Source organism: Leptonychotes weddellii, chromosome 9, assembly GCF_054177405.1.
Source record: "Leptonychotes weddellii isolate Sample4059 chromosome 9, ASM5417740v2, whole genome shotgun sequence".
Classification (NCBI taxonomy): Eukaryota; Metazoa; Chordata; class Mammalia; order Carnivora; family Phocidae; genus Leptonychotes; species Leptonychotes weddellii.
Window position 1 is genome coordinate 121555504 of NC_138377.1, and position 14103 is coordinate 121569606.

A 14103-nucleotide genomic window follows, 5' to 3' on the forward strand; every position below is an offset into this window, starting at 1 on the left:
AGAGAGGGAACACAAGCAGGGGGAGTGGGAGAGGGAGAAGCAGGCTCCCCGCAGAGCAGGGAGCCCGATGCGGGACTCGATCCCAGGACCTTGGGATCATGACCTGAGCTGAAGGCAGTCGCTTAACCAACTGAGCCACCCAGGCGCCCAAAATGTGGCTATTTCTATACTACAAATAACCTCGTTGTTTCAACAAATAAATGGCATTATTAAAAAAAGAAAAAAGATGTCACAGATTAAAAGATATATTGTAGAGGTTGTAGCCAGGGCAATTAGGCAAGAAAATGAAATAAAAGGCATCCAGAAAGGAAGAAGTAAAACTATCTCCATTAGCAGATGACATGATTTTGGATACAGAATATCCTAAAGAATCTACCAAAAAAAAAACTATTAAAACTAACGAATTCAGCAAGGTTGCAAGATGCGAGAGCAATATACAGAGATCGTAGTACATTTCTACACACAACAATGAAAAATACAAAAATGAAATTAAGAAAACAGTTCCATTTACAATAGCACCAAAAAGAATAAAATACTGAGGAATAAATTTGACAAAAGACATGCAAGACTGGCATGTTGAAAACTATAAAGCATTGTTGAAAGAAATTAAGAAGACCCAAATAAAAGAAAACAAGACCCAAATAGACCCAAATCTGTATTAATGGTTTGGAAGATTTAATATTATCCCGTGGCAACCCTCTCCAAATTGATGCTACAGACTCGATGCAATCCCTATCAGAATTCCAACTGCCTTTTTTTTTTTTTAATTTTTTACAGAAATGGACAAGCTGATCCTAAAATTCATAAAGAAATGCAAGGAACTCTGAATAGCCAAACAATCTTGAAAAAAGAACAAAGTTGGAGGGCTCACATCCCTAAACTCACTGCAGAGCTACAGTAATCAAGAGAGTGTGGTACTGACATAAGGACAGATAGATCAATGATATACAATTGAGAGTCCAGAAATAAACCCTCACATTTACAGTCAACTGATTTTCAACAAGGGTGCCAAGACCATTCAATAGGGGAAAGAATAGTCTTTTCAACAAATGGTGGTGAGACAACTGGATAGCCACATGCAAAAGAATGAAGTTGGACCCCTACCTTACACCATATACAAAAATTAAGCCAAAATTGATCAAAGTCTTAAATGTAAGAGCTAAAATGGTAAGATTCTTAGTAAAAAGCATGTATAAATCTTTGTGACCTTGGATTAGGCAATTGTTTCTTAGATGTGACACTAAAGCACAAGCAGTAAAGGAAAAATTAGAAAGCTGGGCTTCATCAAAATAAAAAAAATCAGTGCATCAAAAGACACTATCGAGAGGGGCGCCTGGGTGGCTCAGTCGTTAAGCGTCTGCCTTCGGCTCAGGTCATGGTCCCGGGGTCCTGGGATCGAGCCCCACATCGGGCTCCCTGCTCGGCGGGAAGCCTGCTTCTCCCTCTCCCACTCCCCCTGCTTGTGTTCCCTCTCTCACTGTGTCTCTCTCTGTCAAATGAATAAATAAACAAAATCTTAAAAAAAAAAAAAAGACACTATCGAGAACGTAAAAAGACAATCCACAGAATGGAAGAAAGCATTTGCAAATCAGGTATCCAATAAGGGTCTAGTATCCAGAATATATAAAGAACCCTTACAACTCAACAATAAAGAGACAAATACCCAATTAAAAAATGGGCAAAGGATTTGAATAGACATTTCTCCAAAGACGATATACGAATGGTCAATAAGCACATGAAAAGGAGCTCAACATCATTAGTCATTAGAGAAATGCAATTCATACTACTTCACACCCACAAAATGGCTATAATTAAAAAAGAAAGAAAGAAAGAAAATAACAAGAGTCCACAAATACAGAAAGACACTGGAACCATCCTACATTGCGGGTGGAATGTAAATTCGGTGCAGTTACTCTGGAAAACATTTTGCCAATTTCTCAAAAAGTTAAACATAGAGCTACCAAACAATCCAGCAACTCCACTTCTAGGTGTATCCTCAAGAGAAACAAACACATACGTTCACTCAAAAATGTGTACATGAATATTCATGACAGCATTATTCATAGAGTCAAAAAGTCGGGGCACCTGGGTGGTTCAGTCAGTTAAGCGTCTGCCTTTGGCTCAGGTCATGATCCCAGGCTTCTGGGATCGAGCCCCACATCAGGCTCCCTGATCAGCAGGGAGTCTGCTTCTTCCTCTCCCTCTGCTCCTCCCTGGCCCCGCTCGTACTCTCTCCTGCGCTCTCTCTCTCTCTCTCAAATAAATAAATAAAAATCTTAAAAAAAAAAAAGGTGGAAACAACCCAATGTCTATCAACGGATCGGTGGATAAACAGATGTGGTATAACCACACAATGGAATATTATTCAGCCATAAAAAGGAATGCTTCACGTTACAACACGGATGAAACTTGAGAGCTTGATGCTAAGTGAAAGCCAGACACAAAAGGCCTCATATTATATGATTCCATTTTATGAAATATCCAGAATAGCCATGTCCATAGAGACAGAAAGTAGATTAGGGGTTGCCAGGGGCTGGAGACAGAGGAATGGAGAGTGACTACCACAGTTTCTTTTGGGGGGTAACAAGAATGTTCTGGAACAAGATGGTGGTGATGGTTGTATGACCTCATAAATATATTGAAAACCACTTAACATGGTGAGTGTCATGGTACATGAATTATATACCTCAGTGAAAAAAAAAAAGACAAATCAACCTAATACAATGAGTTAACTTTGGCCTCTGATTCAAACATACATATCACTGCAAAAAGAATTTTAAAAGAAACCTACAGGGTTTAAATTGGCCCCGGGTAGAATATGATAGCAAGAAATTGTTCCTTTCCTTGTGTTTGCTAATGACATTGAGATTATCTGTTAAAAATTCCTTTATTTTAGATATGACTAAACCACTTACAGGTGAAATTATATAAGGGATCTCTGCTTGAATATTATATAAAATATAATATATTATATTTATATATATTTATATATATATTTATAATATATATTATAAATATAATATAAAAAAAGAATCAGCAAAATGTTGACAATCATTCAATCTGGGTAATGGGTATGTGGAGGTTCATTTCTACGATTCTCTTTACTTTTTGCCTACACAAAAATTCCAAGATGAATGTTTCTGATTGACTCGTCACCTTCTAAAAAGCCTGGATGCCCAGGCTTCCCTGGAAATGAGGAAGGCCTGGCAACATGGAGCCCAAGCTCCCTTGTGAGCACACTCAGGGGGCGCTCGCTGAATGGCAGATGCCCCTTTAGACTGGGGATGGGCCTCTGGGTGCCGCCCCAGGGTCCAAGGCCGCTTACCTGCCGCAGCTCGAACTCCGTGGAGAACCGTCGCGTCACTGCCTGGATGAGGTTGGAGAAGGAGAAGGAGCCGGTGCCGAAGCTGCGAGAAGGGGGAGGGGAGAGAAGAGGCGTGAGGGGCTGAGAACTAACTAACGCTCAGTGACTGGCAGGCGACACCGTATCCTCACGGCCACGCGGCGACTGTCATCGTGTAGAGGAGATGAAATGACATGCCCTAGGGACACGAACACTGGTCTGATTGCAGTGTCCCTGCTCCCACCTCTTCAGACTGTCCCCTGAGTGCGATGAGAGCCTGCCCACACCCTGCCTTGTCTTTGCCCCCCACCTGACTGCCCTCAAGCTGGGTTAATTTTCCAGCACTCCTCGGCAGCGCCCACAGCCCCCCAGCTTCCAGCCCTGCAGTGTCCCATGCACACAGACGCACAGACCCCGCCCCTCCCAGGACACCCCAGCCTCGGTGGGCACGTCTCCTAACATGCTCCCGCAGGCTCACTCGTCAAAGAGCTTCTTCCAGTTGCTCTGGACGAAGTCCCAGACCAGATTTTGCCCGACCACATTGCTGGCGATGCTGCTAAGCGTGGAGGTGACATCTTGCTTCCGGATGAGGTCAGGGTTCATGGTATAACTCAGGTACCTGTGAGGGCAGGATGCTGACTTAGTGACCAAGGGCTCCAGTCAGAGGATTCGAGAGACAAGCCAGGACGGCGAAGGACCCCACCCTCCCCTCCCCCACACCTCTCCTGCAGCCTCTTAATATGGCTTTGGCCTACCGAGGGTTGAAGCCCCTGGTCCTCCCTCCCTCTGGTAGAAGGGATACTGAGTCTCCTAGGCAGGGTCACTGGCTATGCCAAGTGTCACGTGTCACATGGCCCCAGTGCCTGATAAATATCTGAGGACAGGCCATGAACAAATGATAAAGGAAGGAGAACCAGAGCCAAGAGCCCTGTACCAGGAAGGGTGGCTACGTTTGTCTTTGACATGGAGAGAGGCTCTTCTTTCCTGGGTTCCGGGAGTGGGAGCCAGGAGCGCTCATGCAAGAGCTTGAGGCATGCCCAGCTGCACATCCGAAAGGACTCAGGTCCGGCTGCCCCAGAGCCCTTGACAAAGAGGAGAACTGAGCTTCGGTCAACTGCAGGCCAAGAAGCCACAGCACTTGAAAACCTGGGACGGAGACCCAGACCTGGGTTCAGATCTTGGCTCCACCACTTGTTAAAATCTCTGGACTTTGGGCAAGCTGTTTTGCTTCTCTGAGCCTCAGTGTTCTCATCTGTAAAATGGGGGACAGACCGCCCCACTGCACGAGTTTGTGGGGATCCCGTGAATGAGAGTGTGGAGGCCTGGCTGGTTCCTTCTCTCCCACGCAAGGATCCTGGTCCCCAGTGGGGAGGGAAAGTTAGCCCTGTCCGGCCGTGGCCCTCACCTGTTCAGGATCCAGACCTGGTTGCTGCAGGCCAGGGCTGCACGGAGTTTGTCGGCCTCGTTTACCAGCGTGGCATTTTGGAACTGTTCCCACACGAAGTTCCACTCCTCCTCCCCACCCTGGGCAACAGCGTTGCAGTATACGATGGAGCGCAGGTTGGGGTGGATCCTGGGTAGACGAGGGTCTGATGAGGACATGGCTGTGGGCTCGAGGGAGGGATGAAGGTTGGGGGAGGAGCAGGGGACACACTCACGGGTTATTTTGGGGGTCCATCCTCCACCTTTCGAAAAGAGTTGAGACCAGCTCCTTACACTTAGGAACCCCATAGGCGCAGGCAGTGCTGACGGCGTTGATCTCGTTGTACCTGTGCGAGGGGTGACACTTGGTCAGCGTGCCCGAGGGTCACCTGGCCCAGACTCTGGCCAAAATTCCCCTGCTGATGCACAGCTCTAGGGAGGATGGCAGGGCCCGGGCTCTGTCTGGGGCTGCAGCCCACCCAGCCCGCTGGGTCCCCCTGTTTGCTTTGTGCCTTGGGCAGCCCAGGGACCTAGAGGGGTCAGCACAAGCTCCAGTCCCAATTTGAACATCTAGAATCTAAATGACCAAGGGGCGCGTGGGTGGCTCAGTCGGTTAAGCAGCCAACTCTTGGTTTTAGCTCAGGTCATGATCTCAGCGATCACGTCGGGCTCTGCACTCAATGGGGAGCCTGCTTGAGGATTCTCTCTCTCTCCCTCTCCCTCTGCCCCTCCCCAGCTCATGCACTCTTGCTTTCGCTCTCCCTCTCTCAAATAAATAACTCTTTACAATAAAATAAAAGGACCAAGCCAGTGAGGGACCTCAGTTTCAGTTTGGTCCCTTGTACAAAGAGGTCAGATGGGCCCACAGGCCGTGAAGAACCTCAGGGTAGGCCTCCTACTCCCAGAAGGGGTTCTCTCCCTGCTGGCGGCCCTGGTCCAGCCAGGAGATGTCCTCAGGAGGGCACTGCAGGGCCCCGCTCTGGACTGCCCAGGTCAGGGTGTCTGGGCCGCCCGTGACCTCCGGAAATGAGCGAATGAGCAGGGCTCTGAGCTTCCCAACGGTATACTCACTGTTCCATCAGGGTCTGTGGGTGAACAGTCCAGTTGTGGGTGAGTCTTACGAAATAATCAAAGAGAGGCGTGACCTGCTTCCTTAGGTAGTTCTGGGGAAAAGAAAACAGGAAGGGCTTCGAAGGCGGGACTCACGCCTGACCTTTCTGGAGCCCGCGCAGCCCCTGACGTGGGTGGGGAGGTGTCGTGAGGGCTAACGTCACAGAAGGCAGAGAGGCTGGAGGCTCAGGCCTCGTCCGGGGCTGCAGGGCTCAAAGGGGCCGGGGCTGGCCCAGGTTTCAGCTCACGGGTCTGAGGTTCTCCCTCCTGGAAGCCCCAGTCGGTCTAACCCTCCCGGTCTCCATGTCACCACTTTTGAAGACAGCGTCGGGTCCTACCCTCCCCCCTGCCGCTCGATGCTAAGTGTCCCACGTGTGCTGTGAGGAGCTTAGAAAACACAGAGCAGCATCTGCAGAAAATAAAATCTATTCAGGAGCTTCCCCAAACTGTGATTTTCAAGTTGGTGAGTTTACCCCTTCTTTTTCCTTTTCTACCTAGCCTCTCTATAATTCTGCACGCTGCTCTTTGTCCCTGACACTGGGACGTAAGCCCCGCCTTATGTCCAAGAACAAACTTCGGAGAACAAAGGAAATAGGAAGGGAAACCAGAGTGGATGAGGGGCCCGTGCAGTCAAGGAGCTGGAAGGCGGGGAGAGAGGGATGGATGGGCAGAGTGGCCGCGACACGGCTCAGAGTCAGAGGGACGGGTCTGCAGGGGACAGGGGTGAGGCGGGGGCTGGACACAGGGCAAAGGAGTCAGAGTCTGTAGCAGGAGTAATTAAACCCCCAAGCTCCCACTTCCGTCCTGGCAGCAGGCAACACCCCGCCCTCCCCTGTGGGTGAGGCTGAATGAGTAGAGGCTCAGAACTGCGGGTCGCCAGACACAGGGGAAGTGTTGGTGGACTGCAGAGAGGGCCAGAGGTGAAAGTTTATATCCTGAATGGAGATATCTCCAGTTTCTTCCCCCATCCCCAATCCCAGAAACTGAGCATCACCAGCTTCATTATAGAAGATACAGGATGGCTCTGTGGTCTCAGAGGAACACACTCATGGGTACTATTTTTTTTCTTTTTTTAGTAATCTCTATACTCAACGTGAGGCTCGAACTCACGACCCCAAGATCAAGAGTCACATGGTCTTCCAACTGAGCCAACCAGGCACCCCATGGATACTAATATTTGAGGGTCCCCATGAGGAGTCACTTGTCCACCCAGTCACCCCCCAGTGAGACCTGCAGGTAACAAATGTGACCTCCTCACAGAACTTCCAGTTGCCTTTTATTGCCTCACTCTCAAATCCAAAGGGGGCAGCTCAGCCTCCAACGTGAGGTCTCCAAAGGAGACCAAAACAAACAGAAGACTCAGGAAACAAGTCAATGGAAGAAAAAGAAAGCTTTGTAAAAGCCTGAGATGAAGACCCTCTGAACGTTCCAAGAAGATATGCATAGGATGCTGGACCCAGGGCCAGTACTTGGAAGTTTAAACGCAAGACAGAAGAAAGGCCAACGCAAGAACAGTAAGTTGGATTAACAGGGGACCCAGAAAGAGAACCGAACAGCAAGGAGGGGAAGAACATCTTAAGGAACAATGCCAAAATGTCCAGATGGAAAGGGCAGGGGGAGGAGAAAGACCCACACAAAGGCCCACCAGGATTGAGAAAAGAACCCACAGGCTTCCAGAAGGGAGAGAATGGCCACATTCAAATAACCAGGAATGAGCAAGGCTCTGAGCTTCTCAACAGCAACACGAAAGGCTGGGCGTCAGTAGAGCGAGGCCTGAAATTCGCTGAGGAATAATTTCCAACCTAGAACCTTCTACACCCAGGTAAAATCTGGGTCCTGTGTCGCGGTGGGACAAAGACATTGCAGATGATGTGCCTCCACGTCCTATGAACACTTTCTCAAAAACTCCTGGAGGGGGTGCTCCCCCGTGGGAGAGAGAACTCGAGGAAGAACCCCCGGGTTTGGGAAACAAGAGAGGCCGCACCACGGGAGAGCCTGCCAGCACCAAACTGAGCAACAGCCCGTATTGATAAAATATGACTTCCCTACATCAGGAGGATGGGGGTCAATCCAAGGTGGGCAGCTTAAGGAGTTAAAAGCTCATTTACCCTAATACTTCATTTACCCTAATACCTCATTTACCCTAATACCTCATTTACCCTGATAGGAAGTTAATGTGAAAAAGTTTTAATTAAAAATGATCTCTTCAAGGGGCACCTGGGTGGCTCAGTCAGTTGAGCGTCTGACTCTTGATTTTGGCTCAGGTCATGATCTCAGGGTTGTGAGATCGAGCCCCGCGTTGAGCTCCGTGCTGGGTGTGGAAGTCTGCTTAAGATTCCCCCTCTGCCCCGTCCCACCCAACCTCACACACGCAGTTGCTTTCTTTCTGACAAAGAAAAAAAAAAAGATCTCTTCGAGTATTATCTGATGGTTGTGTAATATGCCATCAAATGGATACTGTAGTTTACTTAACCAATCCCCAACTGATGGACATTTGAGGGCTTGGGGTTCTTTTTTTTTGTCTGAAACTGCCGAGTTTCCCTCTGGTCTCCCTCATGGGAGCCTCAACATACCCCACCCCAACCACCCCAACTTCAAAGCTGTTAACACCTGCATCTCCCTCCCCGCCCTTGGGCTAGGCAGGTGTGGGCCTGCTCACTTCACAGAGGGGTTCGCTGGGGCTGAAGAGAGTTGGCCGAAGCCACCCAGCTGGTAAAAGGTGGGCCTTCCAGCTCCCAGCGCCGTGGCTTCTTCTGTGCCTTCTGACAGTGCTCATTTCCCAAACAGAAACTTCGCTAGGAGTCTGTGTCCTTTCTTTGCCCTCCCCAATCTGCTCACCTCGTCGATACCTGCTCCCTTCATCCCATAGCCCTCTTGCCACCCTGCCCAGCCTGCTCTCGGCAAAGAACTCCGTGTTGTGGCAGCCTGAAGGGTCCACCACCACTCCAGACAGTATTTCTGTGAACTCCCTGTGATGCAATTTCAGGCACTGGGTCAATGGGTCCTTGAACCCTGCCACGCCCCTCTGTACCTTCATGGGGCCGTAGACCTCAGAGCGGTCGAACATGAGCTTGAAGTAGCTCAGGCTGCTCAGGGCGGCCTCCCAGGGCATGTACTCTCTCTCTTGGATCAGGAAGAGAGTGCTGTTCAGCGCCAGGGTGACAGGGACCTTTCGGGCACTGGGGACAAACAGAGAGGCTCAAGTAAGTCCAGCCCCACGGAGGGAACCCCAAACCCTTCGTGGAACCTAAGGTCCAAGAGCCCCAGCCGAGGATGGGGCTGGGGGACATGGATGCTGGCTGGTACCACAAACGAGGCCAGCTCAGGCCCCGCCCTCACCCACGGCCAATCATGTATTGTCCCCATTTTACAAATAGGAAACTGAGGCTCAGAGAGGTCAAGTGACTTGCCTAAGGCCACAGAGCTGAGATTCATAAGGACAAAAAGCCTGCGCTCTTTATTCTGCCCACCTCTTCTCTTGCTTGGCCCTCTGTGCCTTCCTCCCCCTCCCTCTCAGGCCATGTGCACACATTTGGTTCATCAATGACCGTGTCTATGGGGGACTTCACTTAAATCAGCTTAGCACCTGCTGGGAACACAGTATGTGCTCCATCTCTCCTGTCCTGGCCTTCCCAGATTTTCTGAGCACCTAGCGTGGCGGCCTGGCATGCTGTTAATCCTCAGAAAAAGCTCGGTGTTGTGCAGTACAGCATGGTTTTAGAGTGGACGGGCCTGTGTCAGGCCCCCTGTGTGGCCTGAGGTAAAGTACTCAGTCTCGGATGCCTTATGTGGGGGCCCAGGGAGGACTGTGCAGAAGCACAGGGAGCCCGCTGCCCTGTGCCTGGGACGGGAAGGCCAAGAGGAACAGCACTTGCTCAAGTCACCAGGCCTGAGCCAGGCTGGGCCCGAGGAGGAAGGGGGCACTCACCTGGCCAGGTTGAAGGTGTCATGGATGACCTGAGCCCGGTTGATGACAGGGATGACCTAGAAGGGGCAACAGAGGGTGTGACCTCAGGCTGGTGGTGAGGGCAGGCCCGGCAGTCTGGGGCGCCATGTTGGGCCCGGGTCTGGGGCAGGGGATGGGGTGGGGCGGCAGACACCCACCGACAGGTTTGTCTGCAGCTGAGTCTGGATCTTTCTCCAGTTCTCTTCGTCATAGTTCACCAGGTAGTAGCCCGTCACGTTGAGGTTCAGCAGGACCCACTCAGTAGCTGTGGTTTTGAACAGGTTATCCTGGGCTGTGGGGAGAGACCAGAGCTGGGTGGGGCTGCTCACAAGGCCACAGGCTGACGCTTGGCCTGCCTCTCTCCAGGCCTTGGCGAGAGCAGCCTCTCATGCAGCCTGGCACTGGCTGGTCCTCAAGCCTTGGGCGATGCCAAGGAGAGGGGAGGGGAAGGGGCGTAGGACTGGGCTGCCAGGCCAAACTCTGCCATGGGTTGGCCGGTGACCTCAGATGGACCTCATGCGGTCTCTGCCCCTCCATGCCCACCCTGCCTCCCACAGGCTCCACGTGGCTGGGCCAGTGACCGCGGCCTGGATATCTCCATCCACCCCCCCCCAGAGCACTCAGATTTAACTCCCCAGGCTGTTACTCCTCCTCCTCTCTGGGCTTGTAAACAGCCCCATCATGCCCCAGTCACCGAGGGGGAAGCCCAGGCGATGCCTCCCTGCCGCTCAACCCCCCAGTGCCCCCACTTCCAGCCTTTCTCCTGGCAGCCAGAACGAGGTCCTTCCATAGAGGTGGTTCTCACCCACTTCCCACCTGCCCGGGCTCGTCCTGGCCTGAGGACACAGCCGCTGTGTCCTGCAGCCTGCAGGGACCTCAGGAGCCAGCCTCACTTTGAGGGCACACGTCTGCCCTACCACAGTCCCTACGTTCTCTCCTACCTCTGTGCCTTGCCCTTGCTATTTCCTCTGCCGCCATGAGCCTGGCTAAGTCCTTCCCTTCCTCTAGGACGCCGCTCACCCCCTCCAGGACGCCTTCCCTCACCTCTCCACAAAGCTAAATCTTCCTTATTCCTGGCTCCCTGCCCTGTGCCCCAGCAGCCCAGAGGCTGTACGTGCCTCTGTTAAAGTACTCAACACAGCTCTGGAAAGTTCTAGCTGCTCATCTTCCTTCTCTTCATCTGCGGTTCTGGCCTAGGCCAAGGAGGAATTGCCTTAAGCTTGGTTTCCTTGGTACCTGGCAGAGCAGGGCTGTTCATACTTTGTGCCAGGCGCTGTTTTAAACATTTCCTATACATTCTCTTCTCGAGTCCCCACGCAAACTCAATGGCGTAGATACCGTTCTCAGCCCCATTTTATAGACGAGGAAATGGAGACCAGAGAGGGATGGTAACTCGCCCTGGGTCACCCAGCTGGGCAACAGCAGAGGAGAGCTTAGAACCAAAACAGTCGGCTCCACTGGTTGAATGAAATGACGAAGGAAGCCACCACCGAGGCCTGCCGTAGCCCCCAGAACGTGGGCCAGGAGCTGGGAGTCTGGGCTGGGCCTGCCGTCCGCTAGGGCAGGGCCGGATTACCCTGTGCATGTCCTGGAAGCCAGTAGTCTCTCTGCTGCATGCCATTTCTGATGGAGGTGATGGGCACAATCCACAGGTAGCTGCAACAAGAGCCCCCCAGACCAGGTGGTGAGAGGCAGCAGCTCCTGGACACGGCCAAGGAAGAGCAACCACGGGGCGCCCCGGGGTCAGGGGGCGCCACGGCCACTGCCCCTCCGAGCGCCTCCTAGGACGCCTGCCTCAGTGGCCCCGTCTGCTCACTTGAACTCTGAGGGGCGGGTGACCACGGACTCGGGGTCAAGGAGGAAGTGCTGCTGGGAGATGGTGCCAGTCGTGGTATTCACGGTGATGACCGGGAAGCCCATCTGCAGGATCCAGCGGTCCATGATGTTGCGCACGGTGTCTGGCAGCTTGATGGCTTGATCGTTTACGACCTGGGGCACAGCAACACGGTGCGGCCGTCAGCGGAGCGCCCCCTCCCACTGCGCCCACCCGCCGCGGCCTCGGCAGACCCCCAGGCTCGCTGCGGAAGTGCCACCTCGTGGGGAGGCAGGAGCGGGGCTCCCAGCCCCAGGGCTGGGCGAGCCGAGAACTTCCAGGCGTTTGGTGCACTGCACATCAGCTAAGCAAATCTATGAGGGTCCCCCGCTTCTGTGGCCCCATGTGAGGCGGGTATGGGGGGGGGGCAGCCAGCATGAACAACCCTGGGGGAGGAGAGGGCAGAGGAGCAGACAGGGTGCAGAGCGAGGGAGAGGGTGAGGGCGTGGGTGGTCTGGGGACGGGCTGAGGGTGCTCTCTATTGTCTTCTTAGGTTTTTTTCCTCTGTTTTCACGCACATGCATTGCTTTCGTAATAATGGCAAGAAGCCAACAACGTCTGTTAATAAGTGAGAAAATAAAGACAGAAAGAGGAAGAAGAGCCTCAGAAGGCCAGAAGCTGAGCAGGGAGGGGAGCCGGGAGCTGCTGCAGAGAGACGGGGCTCAGGGACAGAGGGAGTGGGAGGGAGGGGTGGAGCTGGAGGGGCACCAGGCATGGAGGAGGGCTCAGCTTTGCAAGAGAGGAAGGAGCGGGAGACTGAGGCAGGCTAGGAAGACAGTGGATGTGGAGGGCAGGGACCGAGGCAGTGAGGTGCCCCCGGTCAGCAGGTTGTGGGAGGTCCGGGGAGGGGGCGGAATTGGGGAGGGGGGCCGACCAGGCTCCTGGCAGATAGAAGTTGGGCCGGAGACCAGCCAGGAGGGTGCCGGGGCCCAGCCGTGACTCCCTGCCGAGGCCCTGGGTCTCCCCTCCCTGCTGGACTGGGCTCGGGAGTCTGGAGGAGTCAGTCAGGCTGCTGTAAAGGAGGGCAAATGATGGGAAGATGGGAGTGTGTAGACTCCAGCCCTAGGAGAGGCAGGGAGGGGAGAGGGGAGGCGGGGTGGTCAGAGGGTCTGTCCCACAGACCGGGCTGCGTGGGGTCTAAGAGGACAGGAATGCAAGGCAGGACTGGGCGAGAAGGTCAAAGTCAGTGCTGTGGATGCCGGAGTGTGCAGAGTCATGCCTGGGAGGGGCGGCCAGGAGTGCTGAGTAGGTGGAATGACCGGCTCCAGAGTCCCAGGCAGAGGAGGGCTTAGGAACCGTGCGGGCTGGCTGATGAGGGTGCTCCTCGGCTCCCATCATGCAGCTCACTGCAGCGGGGGGCAAGCTGCCCGCCCGAGCTCCAGACCCACGGTCTCACAACACCTCCTTCGAGGAGCTCTCATGGCACCCATTTTACAGATGAGCAACCAAGGCTTCAGAGGACCTGCCTGGGCTGGTAAGCAGTGGGGCTGGACACATTCTCCCACACGTGCTGCACCCCCCGCCGGCCCCGGGGACTTACAGCCATCTCAGGACCCCCACAAAATGGCTGCAGGTGGCTGGCTGTTACTGACCTTCTGCAGGTGGTCCCACAGGTCCAGGTAGATGGTGTTTTTGTAGGCAAAGGTGTGGAGGTAGGACTGTGGACAGACAGGCCACAGTGAGGGCAAAGCTGGTGCTCCCCCGCCTCTCCCACGGAACCCCTGCGGTAGGCAGGGGCTTGGGGACACAGGGCAGGGGCTGGGGGAAACCCACCCCCGCATGGCTGGCCCAGGGTACTCACCGCCACGCCCTTCTTGAACAGATTCTCCGTCAGGAAGCTGGAGAGCATCCTGAGGACCGAAGCTCCCTGGGGAAGGGGAGAGGGGGTCTCAGAGAGCGATGCTGAGCCCACAGGACCAGGCCAGAGCCGTGGCTGGGGCGGGGGCGAGTTGGGGGCCTCCATGGGCCGAGTCCCCACTCCATCTGCCTGCCCCCCACTGCCTCAGTACCTTGCTGTAGGAGATGGAGTCGAATATCTCGCTGATCTGGGCCGGCGTGTTGACCTCATTGGCAGGCGAGGACAGCGGGTGGGAGGAGGCGAGCGCATCTATGGCCATCACCCTGTACACGTCGTTCAGCACCATGAGGTCTTTCTGCAAATCCCCAGTGGCCATCAGGAGACCAGCCTGGCGGTGGGGTGGGACCGCCGACCCCGCACCCAGGGGCCCCCAGGCAGCTGGCTCACCAGATTCCAGGTGGGCTCTGCATGGTCGGCGCCCAGGTACTCCACGTAGGAGGCAAAGCCCTCATTCAGCCACAGGTCATTCCACCATTCCAAGGTCACCAGGTTCCCAAACCACTGTTGGGGAGGGAAGGTCAGCCCAGCTAGCCACTCTGGCCTTGTGGTCA

The 14103-nt window shown here is 53.6% G+C and overlaps 1 protein-coding gene across 3 annotated transcripts in view; it reads right to left on the bottom strand.

The window, feature by feature from the left end:
• Nucleotides 1-3097: 3097 nt before the first annotated feature.
• The window catches only part of ANPEP (alanyl aminopeptidase, membrane), a 30125-nt gene continuing 19119 nt past the window's right edge, over nt 3098-14103 (bottom strand). For all 3 annotated transcript variants that reach the window (XM_081831684.1, XM_081831683.1, XM_081831682.1), the window contains 14 exons: nt 13940-14053; nt 13704-13847; nt 13496-13561; nt 13287-13352; nt 11638-11810; nt 11398-11477; nt 9980-10113; nt 9804-9859; nt 8907-9054; nt 5837-5928; nt 5002-5112; nt 4749-4916; nt 3822-3962; nt 3098-3407 (listed from right to left, as the gene is read on the bottom strand). In XM_081831684.1, coding sequence (XP_081687810.1) covers nt 3113-3407; nt 3822-3962; nt 4749-4916; nt 5002-5112; nt 5837-5928; nt 8907-9054; nt 9804-9859; nt 9980-10113; nt 11398-11477; nt 11638-11810; nt 13287-13352; nt 13496-13561; nt 13704-13847; nt 13940-14053 — 1788 coding nt within the window. In that variant the 3' untranslated portion in view covers nt 3098-3112. The remainder of the gene's footprint in view (nt 3408-3821; nt 3963-4748; nt 4917-5001; nt 5113-5836; nt 5929-8906; nt 9055-9803; nt 9860-9979; nt 10114-11397; nt 11478-11637; nt 11811-13286; nt 13353-13495; nt 13562-13703; nt 13848-13939; nt 14054-14103) is intronic.